This window comes from Capra hircus, chromosome 2 (assembly GCF_001704415.2).
Source record: "Capra hircus breed San Clemente chromosome 2, ASM170441v1, whole genome shotgun sequence".
In the NCBI taxonomy this organism is placed as follows: Eukaryota; Metazoa; Chordata; class Mammalia; order Artiodactyla; family Bovidae; genus Capra; species Capra hircus.
In genome coordinates this window covers 64782647-64803015 of record NC_030809.1, presented here as the reverse complement: position 1 = coordinate 64803015, position 20369 = coordinate 64782647, and the positions used below count along the sequence as shown (strand labels likewise).

General features: G+C 45.1%; 1 protein-coding gene across 1 annotated transcript in view; it reads left to right on the top strand.

Moving 5' to 3' along the window:
- Positions 2430–20369, top strand: part of CFAP221 (cilia and flagella associated protein 221) — a 124602-nt gene continuing 106662 nt past the window's right edge. Inside the window, exons 1-4 of the mRNA XM_013970323.2 lie at positions 2430–2615; positions 5732–5832; positions 19864–19950; positions 20109–20207. Of these exons, the coding sequence (XP_013825777.2) occupies positions 2477–2615; positions 5732–5832; positions 19864–19950; positions 20109–20207 (426 nt within the window). The 5' untranslated portion in view covers positions 2430–2476. The remainder of the gene's footprint in view (positions 2616–5731; positions 5833–19863; positions 19951–20108; positions 20208–20369) is intronic.

The window sequence follows — 20369 nt, the reverse complement described above, 5'->3', positions numbered from 1 at the left end:
GGGAGGGGGTGGGGAGGAGGGACGAAGGGGGACAGTTTACCTTGGAGGTGAGTGACCTGGAATAGGAGTCGGGTGACAACCGTTTGGCTATTGTGCCGCCCTGAAGTAGAGGCAGGGAATTTGAAGCAAGAGGGCTGGAGAGTTAACCGGGGTAGATGTTGAGCGGTTGGAGGGGTAGGAAGGCTGGAGGAAGGTTGGAGGAAGGAAGTCTGAAGGAATGGTTGGAGGGAGAGAGGGAGGCTGTTCTGAGGAGTGGGCACCCTCAGCCATGCCAGTGAAGGGGGATGGGCCGTGAGGGGAAAGGAGAAACTTGTCTCAGAAAGTGATTATTAAGCATTACTTCGGTATGGTCAGTGTATTTTGCTTGATATTGTAGTCTTTAAGGAATCTAAAACTATGAGCCTTCTCTCACACACAAAAAGGCACATAAAAGTCCACATATGATTTTACATCCAATTTCAGGGGCTTCACTGAGCAGCCTCCAAGTTTAGAGACTTAGCTGTGGAAGATATAGACATGTGGGATTTGTAAAGTGTCATCACAAGGCAATACGTGATTAACGCCAGAGGAGCAGTGAAGGCAGCAATTGCTAAAAAATGTCGAAGGGCAGGATCAGACTCCCAAGACAAGTCTGCCCGAAGGTGTGGCATGAGCTTGGACCCGGTGTCCTAGAACAGAGCTCCTAGGAAGGCGCCCAGTGGCGGGGGAGGAGGTCTGTGGCTTTCCACATCCTGTCCCCACAGAGGGGCCCAGGAAGATGACTCATTATACCAGTATCTCCCAGTGTTAAAGGGTTTCATGGTCACATTCATCTAAGAAACGGATTCGGAGAAATCTCATAAAGAAGAGTCCTGTTTTGAACTTCCCTGGTGTTCCAGGGCTTAAGAGCCTGCTTTCCAATGCAGGGGATTTGGGTTTGATCTCTCATCAGGGATCTAAGACCCCATATGCCGCAGGGCAACCTAGCCCAGGTGCAGTACCTGGAGAAGCCTTCGAGCCACAGTGAAGACCCAGCACAAGCAAATTTGGAAAAACAAAAAAAAGAGAGAGAGAGAGTCCTGTTTAACTGCTGACTTCAACATTTTGCAAACTTCACTGGCCACAAGAGCCTCAGAAAGCATCAGGACTACATTTTGAGAAAAGCTTTTAAGGAGATTTAAGAACCATGGGAGAGTTTTGAGCTGTGACACAGACAGAGCAGGACCCTATATCCTTCCTTCCATGTCCTCAGCCTGCCTTTTGTCTATGGGAAAACTTAGCCAAAGAATAAGTTCAATCAGAGAAGTGAGAAAATGCAAAAGTAGAGAAAAGCAGTTAAATAGGACAAAATAATAATAGTTTAGTCCATAAGCAAAGTCAAGGACCTTTGGTTCCTTCTCAAGGGCTATAGGTAATCTGAGCCATATCCTCGGAGCTGTCTTATAGAGACTGAAACCACCACTGGGCAGAAGAAATTAACTACATGATGACCAGGCTGTAGCTATGACATTTGTTGCTCAGTTGCTAAGTCATGTCCAGCTCTTTGTGACCCCGTGGACTGTAGCACACCAGGCTTCCCTGTCTTTCACTATCTCCCAGAGTTTGCTCAAACTCATATCCATTGAGTTAATGATGCCATCCAACCATCTCATCCTCTATCACCCTCTTCTCTTCCTGCCCTCAATCTTTCCCAGCATCAGGATCTTTTCCAATGAGTCGGCTCTTTGCATCATGTGGCTTCAGCTTCGGCATCAGTCCTTCCAATGAATATTCAGGCTTGATTTCCTTCAAGATTCATTGGTTTGATCTCTTTGCTGTCTAAGGGACTCTCAAGAGCCTTCTCCAGCAACACAATTCAAAAGCATCAGTTCTTCAGCGCTCAGCCTTCTTTATGGTTCAACTTTCACATTCATACATGACTATGACATAAGCTGCCACCTCCAGAGAACTGGCCTCAAAGAAAGGGAACAAAGTTGACTAGAACTGAAGATTAACTGTTACTTAAAACAATCAAGATGACACTGGTCAAATCACTTCATGACCAATTTCAAGATGACTGTTAGAGCTGGCTGTGTTGTTTCTGTATGTAGCCCCCTTCCTTCGTCTATAAAAGCTCTTGTCCATTGGTTGTCAGTTGGGGGGGCTGGTAAGTCATCCTTTCAACAGAAGTCCACTGCCCCGTGCTGGCTGGCATCCAAAATAAAGCAAACTTTCCTTTCCACCAGCCTTGCCTCTTTATTGGCTTTTGAATAGTGAACAGCTGGACCCGACTTTTGGGGTTGATGTGTGACGTAAGATGAACAGGACAACCTGTGTGGGCAGAGTGGCCAGGAGTGAGCTGAGAGGTGGGGAAGACTGAGCCACAGCAAGCCACACAGTGACAAGAGGTACATTTGTCAACAGTTTATGGTTTTCTGTGGCTGACTATACTACTACTGTTTTCTTCCCAGGAAATGACCTTTGGCTTTAAAAAGAAGACTCCATTTTTCATGATAAAATGGCAGCGGTAAAAACCCCCAGCAGAGATGTAAAGAATGCTGAAGAACCATTTCAAAATGTGTCGCCCCTCCTGTTAAGGAGCCTAGTGGAGGAACCCACGAGACCAAAAGAAGTACCCAATCATCTCCTGGAGTCAAGTAAGTGGTTAGAAAACAGGTTTGCTTTACAACTCAGGTCTTCCCAGAGGATCCAAAGTCCAGAAAGCATAATGGAATTTTGGGTGCTGATTTATCTATATTGTTTTACAGGCTTGTCATAGTTTTTATTATTATGAACAATGATTCTATTTAGATCCATTCATTGGATCTGGTAGACTTTTGTGGTGCAAATTAATTGCCAAGTTCTGTTCCTTCCACATCCTCAAGCGTCTTTGCCCTCTGTCCATACTTTGTCCTCAGGAGGTCACCAGGACTACTGTAGGCCTGGCTCTCCTCCCTAGCCACACTCTCCTCCCATCCACCCTTCACCCTCTGGCATTTTCTGTCCTAGAATCCAGGCTGGCTCCTATCCCCACTCTATTTGAATGTTCTCAGGGGATCCTCTCATGTAGAGAATAAAGTGTCGGTTCCTTTGCTTGTTGTTTGGCCCCCTTTGCCCTGATCTGAAACTGTCCACTCTCACTCCTCCCGTCCCCCACTTCCAGCCACACCTATTACTCCTGTTCCTTCAAGACCACTTGCGTTTATACCTTCTTGCCTTTTTCTGTGCACATCCTTAGCCTAGAAAGCCTGGTAAATCCTATAGCTATTGTGTAGAAGGCTAATCATTTTGCCTATATTCTCACTGAATCCATCTTAACATCTCACAATACTGTCTATTTCCACTTTACTCTTGGGGAAGCTGAGACTCCAAAAACTCAAGTGAAGTCACCAGGGTGACTCAGCTGAGTGGGGGGTTGGTGCTCAGCTGTAGCCACCTGGTGTCCAGCTCTCTGTGTCTCAGGCAGCTTGTTTCCTGCTCACCACTCAAGGCCCATCGCAAATGAGGGACATGCAGCATTTGGTGTGGCTCTGTTGTTACTTTAGCACACAGTGACTTCAAGTCAGTGTACTTGACTGTTTCTGGGTATTAACAGGGCAATGCCCATTTTACATCTGTATTGTGGCCCTAAAAACAAAACTCTCAGCATTAAAAAAGTTACCAAGTAATGTTCATTTTAATACTTAAAAATTTGACTTTCCTGGTGGTCCAGTTGCTAAGACGCAAAGCTGTCAGTGCAGGTAGCCCAGGTTTGAACCCTGGTCAAGGAGCTGGTGGAGAAGGCAGTGGCGCCCCACTCCAGTGCTCCTGCCTGGAGAATCCCAGGGACGGGGGAGCCTGGTGGGCTGCAGTCCATGGGGTCACTAAGAGTCGGGCACGACTGAGCGACTTCCCTTTCACTTTTCATTTTCATGCATTGGAGAAGGCAACGGCACCCCACTCCAGTGCTCCTGCCTGGAAAATCCCATGGAGGGAGGAGCCTGGAAGGCTGCAGTCCATGGGGTCGCACAGAATCGGGCACGACTGAGCGACTTCCCTTTCACTTTTCATTTTCATGCGTTGGAGAAGGCAACGCACCCCCTCCAGTGCTCCTGCCTGGAGAATCCCATGGACAGAGGAGCCTGGTGGGCTGCAGTCCATGGGTTCGCTAAGAGTCAGGCATGACTGAGCAACTTCCCTTTCACTTTTCACTTTCATGCATTGGAGAAGGCAATGGCATCCCACTCCAGTACTCTTGCCTGGAAAATCTCATGGACAGAGGAGCCTGGAAGGCTGCAGTCCATGGGTTCGCTAAGAGTCTGGCACGACTGAGCGACTTCCCTTTCACTTTTCATTTTCATGCACTGGAGAAGGAAATGGCAACCCACTCCAGTGTTCTTGCCTGGAGAATCCCAGGGACGGGGGAGCCTGGTGAGCTGCCGTCTATGGGGTGGCACAGAGTCGGACACAACTGAAGTGACTTAGCAGCAGCAGCAAGGAGCTAAATCCCACATGCTGCAACTAAGCCCTGGCACAGCCAAATATATCAAAATAAATATTTTAAAAATACTTAAAAATTTACCAGACAACCTTGTCACAGTCCCCCTGAGACACCATCCTTACCCTAGTCTAGCCCTTCAGTTTGGCCCCAAAGCTGACGACAGTGACTGCTCATCACTGGAGGATCAAAAACACAAACATTTCACACCCACTTTAGTGGAATACAAAGTCACAGAGGATGGAGGCTGGGGTCAGGGTGTCTGTGACTCACAAGGTTTGGGTACAGCCAAAGGGGAAAGTCTGTCATTTGTAAGAAACTAGACAGTGCCTTCACTTCAAAGGAGGCAGTTTGCTAGTCAGAATCAGGCCTGGGCTTGATTTTTACAAAAATGGAAACAATGGAGATTATAAACAAATGCCAGGCATGAAGCACATCAGAGCTTGGGGCATGAAGCACGGCAGAGCTTGGGGCATGAAACACAGCAGAGCTGGGGCATGAAGCACGGCAGAGCTGGGGAAAGTTTTGAAGACACTCACATGTCAAGAGCAAATTGAGACATTACCATCCAGAGTGATAATTATTCAGAGCCTTAGGATTACTCTGTATCACACTATAATTCAGTTCAGAGGAAAGCAAATAGTAACAGTTAAATACACAGCAATAAAATGAAACACTTGGTGTTTGCATTCTTTGAAGTGGATGTTCATTACATAACAATCACAGTATTATACAGTGTGTGTCCTTTACAGGCTTGTTTTATTATGAAGACTTGTACAAAATGTGTACAGAGCAAGTTATTTAAATAGATAATAAAAAAATGTGAATTTATCTCGTGATGGTAATATCTCCCAAGCAAAATGTTAAAATAGTGGGAGAAGCGGTCCAATTCATGTGGAACATCATTAATTGTTGACAGCTGTATCCTCTGTCTGAAACTTTCATGTGCATCAGTTCAGTTCAGTTCAGTCGCTCAGTCGTGTCCAGCTCTTTGCAACCCCATGAATTGCAGCACACCAGGCCTCCCTGTCCATCACCAACTCCTGGAGTTCACTCAGACTCACGTCCATCGAGTCCATGATGCCATCCAGCCATCTCATCCTCTGTCGTCCCCTTCTCCTCCTGCCCCCAATCCCTCCCAGCGTCAGTCTTTTCCAGTGAGTCAACTCTTCGCATGAGGTGACAATACCCTAAATTACAGGGATTCCTTGTTAATAGGATCTTCTTTCACTTACCTTTTTTTTTTTTTTTTTTTGGTCTCATCTCGTGGTATACTTATCTGCATTGTTTTTACAGAGGTTTATGTGAATCTTCTGAATAATAAGGTCATACAGGCAAAACCCGGCATATTACATTTTGGAGGCTATCAAGTAGAGAAACAACACCAGCAGATATTGGTAGGTGCTTTCTTTTAATTAAAAATTTTACTGAAGTATAGTTGATTAACAATATTGTGTTAGTTTTAAGTGTACAGCAAAGTGTTTCCGTTATACCTATATATGTGTGTGCTTAGTCACTCAGTCATGTCTGACTCTTTACAACCCCGTGGACTGAAGTCTGCCAGGCTTCTCTGGTCAGAGGATACTCCAGGCAAGAATACTGGAATGGGTAGGCATTTCCTTCTCCAGGGGACCTTCCTGACCCAGGGATCAAATACAGATCGCCTACATTGCAGGTGGATTCTTTATCATCTGAGCCATACATTCTTTTTTATATTTTTTTCCATTATGGTTTGTCACAGAATATTGAATATAGTTCTTTGTGTTCTATAGTAGGACCTTGTTGTGTATCCATTTTATGTGTAATAGTTTGCATCTGCTAATCCCAAATTCCTAATCCTTCCCTCCCCAACCCTTGTGTAGATAGTGGGATAATTAGCCCTCTTTAAGTAAGATAATTATAATAATGAAATGACATGAATGTTCTCATTTATATTACTCATTCATCTAAAGAGCAGCATAATCAACAGAAGGGAAGATATAAATTTGACCAGGAAAGGCAGTAGTTCTAGGATGAGAAATTTTAAAGTTGCATCAGTTTCCTTGGACAGGTTTCCTCCCTCTGCCAAAGGCACCTCCCAACACTCTTTCCAAACTGGTGCTGTTTCTGAGGGATCCTTGAGGGCCAGAAACTATTGCTTTGTGTCTCACATGTTTCCGATTAGTCCTTAGACCAGCTTTGTGGCGGTTGTATTGTGACTCTGTAGAGATGGGGAAACCGTGATTCAGTAAGGTGAAAGACTCACCTCGAGAACACAGTGATGAGACAGACTCACTCTCAGGCTGCCTTCCTCCCAACCAGTGCACTCTTGCTCCAGCCAACAGCACCAGCGGGAGAGATGTCCCTTTCTTAGGAGGGTCCAGCAAGGGTTCCATTCCACCTGCTTGGGTCAGATGGCCAGGCCTAAATCAGTCATTGTGGCCAGAGCCTCCAGCTAGAGCTGGGACGGCAGCTCCACCGACCTCCACAGAAGGGACAGGTGAAGGCTGCCCTGCAGAGTGGCTGCAGCTGTGGGGACAGCAGTCCTGGGTCCTCTTTTTTGATTGAGATATCCCAACTGGGGAGGGCTCAGTTGACCACAGGACTCCTAACCCACTGCTAAAAGGAACCTGACCATTTGCAGCTGTGGGGACAGCAGTCCTGGTTCCCCTTTTTTGATTGAGATATCCCAACTGGGGAGGGCTCGGTTGACCGCAGGACCCCTAACCCACCACTAACAGGGACCTGACCATTTAAACCTGCTCCATAATCTCAGTGACCCCCACTGTGATCCCCCTAAGTCACACTGAATAGGATGTTAGAACTACTCCAGCTGGTCGAGGGACTGAGCCAGGCCAGCCTCTGGGCATGTGTTGGAGTGGGGCTGATGGATGTGGGGTGTCTCACACAGGCCCTGAGACTCCGGCTTGTGTGTGACGTACCCTCCCACTATAAGACTCTGCATTTAGACACGGTGCATTTTTTTTCAGATGCTTCTCCTATATGGTTACTACAGAATATTGAGCACAGCTCCCTGTGCTATTCAGGAGGTCTTTTTGATTATCTGTTTCATGTATAGTAATGAGTATATGTTAATCCCAAACACCTTATTTATCCCAGCCCCGAAACTGTGTCTTAAAGTGGATCATTTCAAGACAGAATTCCGACTATCGTATTAGACTCATTCTCTGAGTGGGGAGACTCGCTGCAGGAAACTGACAAATGGTGAAACTGTCAGAAAGCAAGGCCCTGGCCAAGAGACAATGCAGCTTCCTTGAGTCCTTACACACTGAAGAGGAGGAGAGAGAAGGGATCAGCAGAGGAAGCTGTTAGGGGCCGAGGACTTCCTCTTAGGAAAAGGGTCAGGACTTAAAACTGTGATTAGGAACTTTACCCCTCAGTCTGCAAGGACACATTTCTTAGAACACAGCATCAAAGACCAAGGTTAATCATTCATTTTGGAACTTGCATTTCCTGGTTATGAGGTTTGCTATCTAGTTGCTGGTGGTTGTTTAGTCATGTTCAACTCTTGGGACCCCATGGACAGTAGCCCACCAGGCTCCTCCACAGGAGGAATCCATGGGAATTTCCAGGCAAGAATACTGGAGTGGGTAGCCATTTCTTTCTCCAGGGGAAATACTCGACCCAGGGATCAAACCCACATCTCCTGCATTGGCAGGCAGGTTCTTTACCACTGAGCCACAGGAAAGCCCCTAGATGATGACAGAATGGATCTAAAATAACTATTGTTTGCGATGAGTGAACAATTAACTGCCTGTTCCCAACCCTCTTCACTCTCCTCATGCCTTTACTCACCCCGCCTCCACCCTAAGCAGCCAGATCCTCATTCTATTGTTATAGATTTGCCTGTTCTGAACATTTCACATAAACAGAATCACACAACATGTGGTCTTTCGCAACTGGCTTCTTTCATTCAGCATGTTTCCCAGGCTCGTTGAATTTGTAGCATGAATAGGTACTCCATTCCTTTTTATGGGCAAATAATGTTCTGTTGTATGGTTATATCACTTAAATTTTTTTTAATTTTTATTGACATATAATTGATTTAAAATGCTATATTATTTTCAAATGTACAGCAAAGTGATTCGACTGTATGTGTATATTTTTATATGTTAATATAAAGATGTGTATTCTTCATTTACATTCTCTTCCATTATAGGTTATTACAAGATACTGAGTGTACTCCCCTGTGCTATACATAGGTCCATGGTGGTTATCTATGTCATACACAGTGGAGTGTATCTTTTAATCCCAAATGTTTAATTTTTCCCTCCCTGCTTTTTCTCTTTGGTGAACATGAGTATGTTCTGTGTCTGTGAGTCTATTTCTGTTTTGTAAATAAGTTCACTTGTGTCATATTTTAGATTCCACATTAAAATGATATCATATGATACTGAGTTGGCCAAAAAGTTCGCTTGAATGTTTCAGAATACATTATGGAAGAACTCGGATGAACTTATGACCAACCCAGTATTTGTCTGTCTTTGTCTGGCTTTCTTCTCTCAGTATGATGATTTCTAGGTCCATCCATACTGCTGCAAATGGCATTACTTCACAGTGCCGTCTTTTACATGGCATCATGCTTCTTTATAACTGAGAAATACTCCCTCGTGTAGGTGGACCACATCGTCATCCAGTCCTCTGTCAATAGACAGGTTACTTCCATGTCCTTTGTTGTTGTTCAGTCACTCAGTCATGTCCGACTCTGCGACCCCATGGACAGCAGCACGCAGGCTTCCCTGCCCTTCACCATCTTCTGGGTTTGTCCAACTCATGTCCATTGAGTTGGTGATGCCATCCAACCATCTCATCCTCTGTTGTCACTTCCTCCTGCCTTCAGTCTTTCCCAGCATCAGGGTCTTTTCTAGTGAGTCAAATCTTTGCATCAGGTGGATGAAGTATTGGAGCTTCAGCTTCAGCATCAGTCCTTCCAATGAATATTCAGGACTGATTTCCTTTAGGATTGACTGGTTTGATTTCCTTGCATTCTAAGGGACCCTCAAGAGTCTTCTCCAACACCACAGTTCAAAAGCATCGATTCTTCAGCACCCAGCCTTCTTTAATGGTCCACCTCTCATATCCATACATGACTACTGGAAAATCCATAGTTTTGGCTAGATGGACCTTTGTTGGCAAAGTAACGTCTCTGCTTTTTAATATGCTCTCTAAGAGTCTGACACGACTGAGTGACTTCACTTTCACTTTTCACTTCCATGCATTGGAGAAGGAAATGGCAACCCACTCCAGTATTTTTGTCTGGAGAATCCCAGGGACAAGGGACCCTGGTGGGCTGCCGTCTATGGGGCCACACAGAGTTGGACACGACTGAAGTGGCTTAGCAGCTAGATTGGTCATAGCTTTTCTTCCAAGGAGCAAGCGTCTTTTAATTTCATGGCTGCAGTCACCATCTGCAGTGATTTTGGAGCCCAAGAAAATAAAGTCTCTCAATGTTTCCAGTGTTTCCCCATCTATTTGCCATGAAGTGATGGGATCAGATGCCATGATCTTTGTTGTTTGAGTGTTGAGTTTTAAGCCAGCTTTTTCACTCTCCTCTTTCACTGTCATCAAGAGGCTCTCTAGTTCCTCTTTGCTTTCTGCCATAACGGTGGTGTCATCTGCATATCTGAGGTTATTGGTACTTCTCCCAGCAATCTTGATTCCAGCTTGTGCTTCATCCAGCCTGGCATTTCACATGATGTAATCTGCATATAAGTTAAATAAGCAGGGTGACAAGCAGGGTGATAAGCTGCCTTGATGTACTCCTTTCCCAATTCGGAACCAGTCCATTGTTTCATGTCCAGTTCTGACTGATGCTTCTTGACCTGCATACAGATTTCTCAGGAGACAGGTAAGATGGTCTGGTATTCTCATCTCTTGAAGGATATTCCAGTTTGTTGAAATCCGCATAGTCAAAGGCTTTAGCATAGTCAGTGAAGCAGAAGTAGATGTTTTTCTGGAATTCTCTTTCTTTGATCCACATTTCTTGATATGATCTAAATTTCTATGCTCCAACAGATGTTGGCAATTTGATCTCTGGTTCCTCTGCCTTTTCTAAATCCAGCTTGAACATCTGGAAGTTCTTGGTTCATGTACTGCTGAAGCCTGGCTTGGAGAATTTTGAGCATTATTTTGCTAGCACGTGCTGCTGCTGCTGCTAAGTCGCTTCAGTCGTGTCCGACTCTGTGTGACCCCATAGACAGCAGCCCACCAGGCTCCCCCGTCCCTGGGATTCTCCAGGCAAGAACACTGGAGTGGGTTGCCATTTCCTTCTCCAATGCATGAAAGTGAAAAGTGGAAGTGAAGTCGCTCAGTCATGTCCGACTTAGTGACCCCATGGACTGCAGCCTACCAGGCTCCTTCATCCATGGGATTTTCCAGGCAAGAGTACTGGAATGGGGTGCCATTGCCTTCTCTGTGCTAGCATGTGAGATGAGTCCAATTGAGATGAGTCCAATTGTGTTGTAGTTTGAACATTCTTTGGCATTGCCTTTCTTTGGGATTGGAATGAAAACTGACTTCTTTCAGTCCTCTGGCCACTGCTGAGTTTTCCAAATTTGCTGGTATATTGAGTGCAGCACTTTAACAGCATCCTCTTTTAGGATTTGAAATAGCTCAGCTGAAATTCCATCACCTCACGAGTGGGCCATGATGCTTTCTAAGGCCCACTTGACTTTACATTCCAGAATGTCTGGCTCTGAGATAGGAGCGTGATCACACCATCATGGTTATCTGGGTCATTAAGATCTTTTTGTATAGTTCTTCTTGTATTTTTGCCACCTCTTCTTAATATCTTTTGCTTCTGTTAGATCCATAGCATTTCTCTCCTTTATTGTGCCAGTCTTTGCATGAAGTGTTCCCTTGGTACCTCTAATTTTTTTGAAGAGATCTCTAGTCTTTCCCATTCTGTTGTTTTCCTGTATTTCTTTGCATTGATCGCTGAAGAAGGCTTTCTTATCTCTTCTTGCTATTCTTTGAAACTCTGCATTCAGATGAATATATCCTTCCTTTTCTCCTTTGCCTTTCACTTCTCTTCTTTTCTCAGCTATTTGTAAGGCCTCCTCAGGCACCCATTTTGCCTTTTTTTTTATTATTATTCATCCACTTATTATTATTTTTTTATTTTAATTTTTTATTTTTACTTTATTTTACTTTACAATACTGTATTGGTTTGCCATACATTGACATGAATCCACCACGGGTGTACATGCGATCCCAAACATGAACCCCCCTCCCACCTCCCTCCCCACAATATCCCTCTGGGTCATCCCCGTGCACCAGCCCCAAGCATGCTGTACCCTGCGTCGGACATAGACTGGCGATTCGATTCTTACATGATAGTATACCTGTTTCAATGCCATTCTCCCAAATCATCCCACCCTCTTCCTCTCCCTCTGAGTCCAAAAGTCCGCTATACACATCTGTGTCTTTTTTGCTGTCTTGCATACAGGGTCGTCATTGCCATCTTTCTAAATTCCATATATATGTGTTAGTATACTGTATTGGTGTTTTTCTTTCTGGCTTACTTCACTCTGTATAATCGGCTCCAGTTTCATCCACCTCATTAGAACTGATTCAAATGTATCTTTTTAACAGCTGAGTAATACTCCATTGTGTATATGTACCACAGCTTTCTTATCCATTCATCTGCTGATGGACATCTAGGTTGTTTCCATGTCCTGGCTATTATAAACAGTGCTGCAATGAACATTGGGGTACATGTGTCTCTTTCAATTCTGGTGTCCTCAGTGTGTATGCCCAGCAGTGGGATTGCTGGGTCATATCATTTTGCCTTTTTTCATTTCTTTTTCTCGGGGATAGTTTTGATCACCGGCTTCTATACAGTGTCATGAACCTCCATCCATAGTTCTTCAGGCACTCTGTGTATCAGATGAAATCCCTTGAATCTGTTTGTTACCTCCACTGTATAATCATAAGGGATTTGATTTAGGTCATACCTGAATGGCCTAGAGGTTTTCCCTACTTTCTTCAATTTAAGTCTGAATGTGGCAATAAGGAATTCACGATCTGAGCCACGATCAGCTCCCAGTCTTGTTTTTGCTGACTGTATAGAGCTTCTCTATTGTAGATAGTGCTGCTGTGAACATTGGGTACATGTATCTTTTGAATTATGGTTTTCTCTGGGTATATTCACAGGAATGGGATTGCAGGATCATATGGTAGCTCTATTCTTAGTTTTTTTAAGGAACCTTCACACCATTCAGATTTTCCCTGTTCCATAAGTTGATGGACATTTGGATTTTATCTTTGGGGCTATTAGGAATAATGTCATCATGGACCTTTGTGTACATGTGTTTGTATGGATATATTTTCATTTCTCTTGGATATGTATTAAGAAGTGGAATTAGGTTGTATGGTATGTTAATTTTCTGTGGCTGCCTTACAAATTACCACAAATTTAGGAGCTTAGAAAACCAGAAACGCATTCTGGAGGCTAGAGTCCAAAATCAAGGTGTCAGCCAGGCCCTGTTCCTTTCACGGGTTCTAGGGGGCCTCTTTCCTCGCTTCTCCCTAGATGTGATGGCGCCAGGTGCTCTTTGCCTTGAGGCTTACTGACCCTAAACCCTGGCCTCCATCTTCGCCTGGCTCTCCTCCGACTCCCCTTGTCTTCTCTTCTCTCTCTAAAAGGAAACTTGTCATTGGACTGAAGGACCAACCGGCTAATCCAGGACGATCTCGTCTCAAGGTCCTTAACTTAATAGCACCTGCACTCACTGTTTTCCCAAATAAAGTCACATTCACATGTTCCAGTGTTGGGGTGTGGCTAGGTCTTTCTGAGTTCACCTCTGCCTGTTGTTCTGTTGGCATTTCCTTAGTGACTGATGACGTTAAGGATCTTTTCATGAGCTTACTGGTCACATTGCATCAGAGATTTATCTTGGAGAAGCCATCTGGGATAGCCCAAGCAAAGTGAGAAGTGGGGAGCGGGCACTCGGGGATAGAGGGAGACACAGAGGCTCGGGGGGCAAGTATGCGGCATGTTTGGTGTCCAGCGTACAGTCTGCTTTACCTGGATCCTAGGGTTTGTGGAGGGGGTAAAATCTTCATTCTGCTGAAGAGGATCCATCTCTGTCTTATGTACAACACAATACCTATCACACAGAACATACTCAGTAAACACTTGTCAAGATACTGAACTCACTTTATTGGAAGAGAGTGACTTGGCAGAGTCTCACTAGTTCCCAAGTAAATACAAGGTAAAGTCTGAATAATCATGCTGCTTCTATCAGATATTAAAACAAACAGATAAAAGTACAAAATTATTTCGTCTTAATAACATTCTGGGAGACCCAGCCTCCTATTTCTATCAGCAAAGTTAAGCAGAATCCTAAGGCAGTTACCTTGAGATTCTTGTCAAACAAGGGGGTAAATTCAACCCTGCACATTATCTTCGTTTTGTTACAGGAAATGGTACAAACTGCCCAAGAATGGAATGATTGAATGTGTATTTAAAACCACAATAAATTGTTCATTAACATTTGAGATTGATCCAGGTCTGGTTAAAGGCTTTAAAACCTTTTACTTAGATTCATATCGAAATCAATGTTTTGATTTACTTTAAAAGTTGAAATAATGGTTCCCAGTTTTCTCCAAACCAAGCCCTCTTAAGTTCTCTTTCCCTCTGAGGAAAGATTTTTTCTGGGAAACTATATTTATTAAGTAAATAATTAATCAATTTTCCCATGAGACAATCAGTGTTACTGTGGCCAGCCCAAAACAAAGTTGTCAGCATACACAGCCTTATCTTATGTAGAGTAACAGTCCTTTCCAGCTTTCTGAAATAATTGTATTAGTTTCCAGCTCCCTGTTGCAGCCTTCAGAGACCTCTCTGCCCCAGGATCTTGCTTCTCAAACTAGGGCCACATATCTCAATGGCTTCAAGTCAGTGTGTGAGGGTCAGGACCTGAAGCTACAGAGTAAACATAGTATATCTTTCTGGAGCATCAATTTTACTCTCCCATTTTGGAGAAATGCATTATTGAGCAAAATTTTAGAGTAAAATGCATTATCAATCTGAGGCCACGGGCAAGGCTTTACTGGGGCTCCTGCTGCATCAGGGTTCCATCCCTTGATTGGGAAGATCCCCTACAGAAGAGAATGGCTACCCACTCCAGTATTCTTGCCTGGAAAATCCCATGGACAGAGGAGCCTGGAGGGCTACAGTCCATGGGGTCACAAAAGAGTTGGACACAACTGAGCATGCAAGCATACATGCTGCAGCAGCGGGGAGCGAAGACAAACAGCTGGTTCGCCTGCTCGCTCTTCCCTTCAGAGGGGCATGCTGGTTCCTTATATGGGGGTGAGGGTAGGGGAGAATCTAGGGGGTCGGCCTGAAGGACGGCTTGGGTGGTCTGCTCACCCTCTTGGTGGGATGTGTGCAGGGATGTGCTCAGAGCCTGCTTTTGCTCTTGACTCTTCAGAAGTGGTCAGGGGCTTCCCAGGCGGCACTAGTGGTAAAGAACCCGCCTGTCAATGCGAGAGACATAAAGTGAAGTGAATTCGATCCCCTGGAGGAGGGCATGGCAACCCACTCCGTATTCTTGCCTGGAGAATCCCATGGACAGAAGAGCCTGGTGGGCTACAGTCCATAGGGTCCCAGGGAGTCGGACACAGCTGAAGTGACTTAGCACATAGGACTGCACTTCAGAAGTGGCAGTTGGGTTTGGGTGTTTTTTTTTTTTTTTTTTTTTTTTACCGTTTTGTATCTTTTTGTACATAATCTGCCCCAGCTACACATTCTCGCAAGCTTCACATGCTTGCAAGCTTCAGGAGTTGGTGATGGACAGGGAAGCCTGGTATTCTGCAGTCCATGGGGTCGCAAAGAGTCAAACACAACTGAGCGACTGAACTGAACTGAACTGAACACATGCTCACAGTTATTTTTTGTTCCTTATAGTTTCTTTGTATATTGTTGCTCAAGGAGACATTTGTCCAGGTTCAAGCACTAGAGCAGAGTCCCAAGTCCCAGATCCCAGCCTGTCTCAAACACTTTAAAGAACTTACAGAGCTGCTTGTGTTTTGCCCCCACATGCCTGTGGTTAGGTATTTACCTCTGAGAAGCTGTGTCCCTGAGGGGAAGGATTAAAAGGACCCCAACTTAGGAGGCTGAAATGTGTTTAGAAAAGACTGTAAGTGCTTGGGGCTGAAGATTATAGACCCTACCCACCAAAGCCAGCGCTTCACTGGAGGCTGGGTTTGCTCTGCCCTGTGGAGGGAATGGAAGGGAGACTGTGAGGAGCGGTATGTGCATGCGGGAGCTGTGAGCAGTCCTTGCAAAGTCCCTCTGACCCTGGAGTAAAAGCTCTTCAACCTGTGACTCCTGGCATCTGGTTGCTGGTTCCATGTTTGTTTGTCATGGGGGCCCATTCTGAAGCACTGAAGCAAGGACTGAGTTTCACCTTAGAGTCAATACGGGCCTAAGAAGACACCGTTATTTCCCTTTTCTTTTTTGAGAGCTTTATTTATTTGTTTTATTTTTGGTTGTGCCGGATCTCTGTTGCTATGTATGGGCTTTCTCTAGTTATGGCGAACAGGTGCTACTCTGTAGTTGCTTTGCTCAGGCTTCTCATCACGGTGGCTTCTCCTGTTGCAGAGCACAGGCTCTAGGCACCAGGACTCAGCAGTTGCAGCACACAGGCTCAGCAGTCGCGGCTTGCAGGCTCTAGGTGCGTGGGCTCAGCAGTTGCAGCGCACAGGCTCAGCAGTCGCGGCTTGCAGGCTCTAGGCACCAGGGCTCAGCAGTTGCAGCAAACAGGCTCAGCAGTCACGGCCTGCGAGCTCTAGGTGCAGGGCTCAGCAGTTGCAGCGCACAGGCTCAGCAGTCGCGGCTTGCAGGCTCTAGGCACCAGGGCTCAGCAGTTGCAGCACACAGGCTCAGCAGTCACGGCCTGCGAGCTCTAGGTGCAGGGCTCAGCAGTTGCAGCACACAGGCTCAGCAGTCGCAGCTTGCAGGCTCTAGGTGCGTGGGCTCAGCAATTGCAGCACACAGGCTCAGCAGTCGCGGCTTGAAGGCTCTAGGTGCAGGGCTCAGCAGTTGCAGCACACAGGCTCAGCAGTCGCGGCTTGAAGGCTCTAGGTGCAGGGCTCAGCAGTTGCAGCACACAGGCTCAGCAGTCGCGGCTTGCAGGCTCTAGGCACCAGGGCTCAGCAGTTGCGGCACACAGGCTCAGCAGTCGCGGCTTGAAGGCTCTAGGCACCAGGGCTCAGCAGTTGCGGCACACAGGCTCAGCAGTCGCGGCTTGAAGGCTCTAGGCACCAGGGCTCAGCAGTTGCAGCACACAGGCTCAGCAGTCAGGCTCAGCAGTCGCGGCTTGAGGCTCTAGGGGCTCTAGCAGTGCAGCCACAGGCTCAGCAGTCGGCTGCGGCTTAGGCAGGCTCAGCAGTTGCAGCACACAGGCTCAGCAGTCGCGGCTTGCGGGCTCTAGGTGCGTGGGCTCAGCAGTTGCAGCACACAGGCTCAGCAGTCGCGGCTTGCGGGCTCTAGGTGCAGGGCTCAGCAGTTGCAGCACACAGGCTCAGCAGTCGTGGCTTGAAGGCTCTAGGTGCAGGGCTCAGCAGTTGCAGCACACAGGCTCAGCAGTCGTGGCTTGAAGGCTCTAGGCACCAGGGCTCAGCAGTTGCGGCACACAGGCTCAGCAGTCGTGGCCTGCGGGCTCTAGGTGCAGGGCTCAGCAGTTGCGGCACACAGGCTTGGTTGCTCCACAGCATGGAGGATCTTCCTGGACCAGGAAATTGGACTCCGTCCCCTGCGCTGACAGGCAGATTCTTATTCACTATACCACAGAGGAAGTCCTTTTTTTCACCTTTCAGTGATGATTATTTTCCCCTCAGTGTTAGTTATAAATGAAAAGGCAAGAATGCCATTTTAGCCCTGAAAGCATATATTTTTTTGACAAGAAATCAAACTGACCTGCTGACAAACTATAAAATAAAAAAAAGGTAGGAAATGAAGTTTGGGCATTGAAATGTCCCTGTATGTACCTAGAGTCTCCTGGACTCCTAGAGTCCTAGAGACTCCACTCTTGGGGTCAGGAGACTCCAGAGCCCACACCTTCACCAAGACTCCTGTGTGCCAGGCTCCTTGGAGGTCAAGAGAGATCTTGGCAGCTTTTTTTTTTCCCCAGGCTTCTCCTGTATTAAAAAGATATGCCATGTTGCTGCACATGGCAATACATCATTCTTTTTATGGCTAAGTAATGTTCCATTGTATATACCACACTTTCTTTATCCAGTCATCTATTGATGGACACTTAGGTTTGCTGCAACATGGATGGACCAGAGATTGTCATACTAAGTGAAGTAAGTCAGACAGAGAAAAACAGATATTATATGATATCACTTATATGTGGAATCAAAAAAAAAAAATACTACAAATGAGCTTATTTACAAAACAGAAACAGATTCACAGACCAAGAAAACAAACTTATACTTACCAAAGGGGAAAGAGGCGAGGGATAAATTAGGAGTTTGGGATTAACAGACAGACACTATTATATATAAAACAGATAAACAACAGCACTTACTGTATAGCATAGGGAACTATATTTAGTATCTTGTAATAACCTATACTGGGAAAGAATCTGAAACTTGAATTTGACACTTGAAACTAACACAGTATTGTAAATCAACTATAGTCCAAAAAAATATGCCAAAGGAGTCACTTTAAGAATATTCACAGATGACCAATGAGAACTTTTAACTGATGCAAGCCTTGATGTCATCTCATCCAGAGATTATATCTTAAGTCTAACTTAGAGACTCAATGAATCTGAGGCCTTGGACAATGAGCCATGTGGCATACCCAGCCTCTGGTCCGGACATTGAAAACCAAGGGCCTCTTAACTGTCCTGTTGCCCAGGTGAAGGCCAGATCCCAGAACCCAGAGTCCTTGCTCCCCTTTCATGTAGAGAAAGGAAAAACATCTCTACTCAGACACCCCACTTAACTTACCAAGCAGATTGTTCTGTCTCAAAGGAGGGCCTTCTCCTGACTCCAGGAGAGAACTCCTGACTTTGTGTTCTGTTTTGTTAGCCCCAGGGATGGATTGAGGGCTGTCCTCTCCACACTCCTTTTCCTGATTTTTTGCCCACCTAAGTGTTACCAGGTCCCCAGGAAAAGTGGCATGTAATTAGAGAAACTGAGGGTGAGCAGGTGACTGGCGGCTTAGCTTAGCTGAATCACAGGAGTAAGTTGAGTTCAACAAAAAGGTACACGAGTGACTGGTCAGGATGGGAAGAGGGGAGTGTGCCAGGTCACACAGAAGGGCACCTGGGGTTGCAGCTCTGGAAAAGTCTTAGGCTGGGCTGGTTCACATGGGCATATTTCATTATTCTTTCAATGGTACTTGTTGTATCTATTTCATGATTCTTTACGTGGTATATGACAGGTTTGGAATCACTTAAAAAGTTTAAAAGTGCACCATAGCCAAAACAATCTTGAGAAAGGAAAAACAGAATGGGAAAAATCAGGTTTCCTGACTTCAGACTGAACTACAAAGCTACAGGAATCCAAGCAGTAGAGTGCTGACACTAAAACAGACACACAAATCAGTGAAACAGGAGAGAAAGTCCAGAAATAAACCTACACACTTACGGCCAATTAATCTATGACAGAAGAGGCAAGAATACACAATGGAGGAAAAGACAGTCTCCTCAGTAAGTGGTGCTAGGAAAACTGGAGAGCTACACTGAAAAGAATGAAAGTAGAACATGTACCATATGCAAAAAATACACTCAAAATGGATTAAAGATCTAAATGTAAGACTGGATAGTATAAAAACTCTTGGAGGAAAACATAGGCAGAACATTCTTTCACATAAGTCCCAGCAAGATCTTTTTGGACTCGCCTCCTAGAGTAATAATGAAATAATGCCATTTGCGGCACCACGGATGAACTTGGAGAGTATCATACTAAGTGAAGTAAGACGGATAGAGAGACAAATACCATATGATATCATTTATATATGGAATCTTAAAAAATGATACAAATGAACTTATTGACAAAACAGAAACAGACTCTGAAAACAAATTTGTACGGTTATCAAAGGGGAAAGGCTGAGGGGAAGGGATAAATTAGGAGTTTGAGATTGACATATATACACTGCTGTAAAATATATAATCAACAGAGACTTACTGTAGAACACAGGATATGCTTCTCAATGTTCTGTGATAAATGGAAAAGAAGTCTGAAAAAGAATGGGTGTATGTGTAACTCAATAACTTTGTTGTACATGTGAAACTGATAGAACATTATAAATCAGCTATTTCAATGTAAATTTTTTTTAAAAATTTAAACAATAAAAATAAAAGCACAGCATATCTCCACCTCCGTTTAGGAACAAGGTGAGGTATAAATATCTATGCAGATAGATAAAGCAGTGTGTTCATGTGAATGCTTCTTTTTCTCTCCAGCATCTGGTCAATATTTGCGATGAAGACATACATGTTCATATTTTACCCCCGCAAACTAAATACTTTCAGATCAAGTATGTGAAAAAGGTAAGTGTCACTGGGTGACCTGTTCTCCCTCGATGTTCGTTGTCGGATGTGGCTTTCCATGTGGTGGGTCTGTCTGATACAGTACGTAGTGTGTTGCCCCTGTGGTCCTGCTCCTGTGGTCTCTGGGGTCTCCCGACAAGAGCCCCCTTGTCTTCCAGGAGCACCGCCTTGTCCCTGGCTTGTCTCTCAGGATCACCATTACATTTTCTCCAGATGAGTGGCGATACTATTATGATTGCATCCGCGTTCACTGTAAGGTAAGCTCCTTAAAATTAAATTTTTGGGGAGTGGGATGGTATCAAAACTTCTATCTTCAAGAGCAGAAGAAAGAGATGGAATTACAAATACAAAGTTTCTCAGCCCAATGACTTAGGCAGCGACCTGAGTGGCTGGAGGGTCCTTGTCCAGCAATGTGGGTC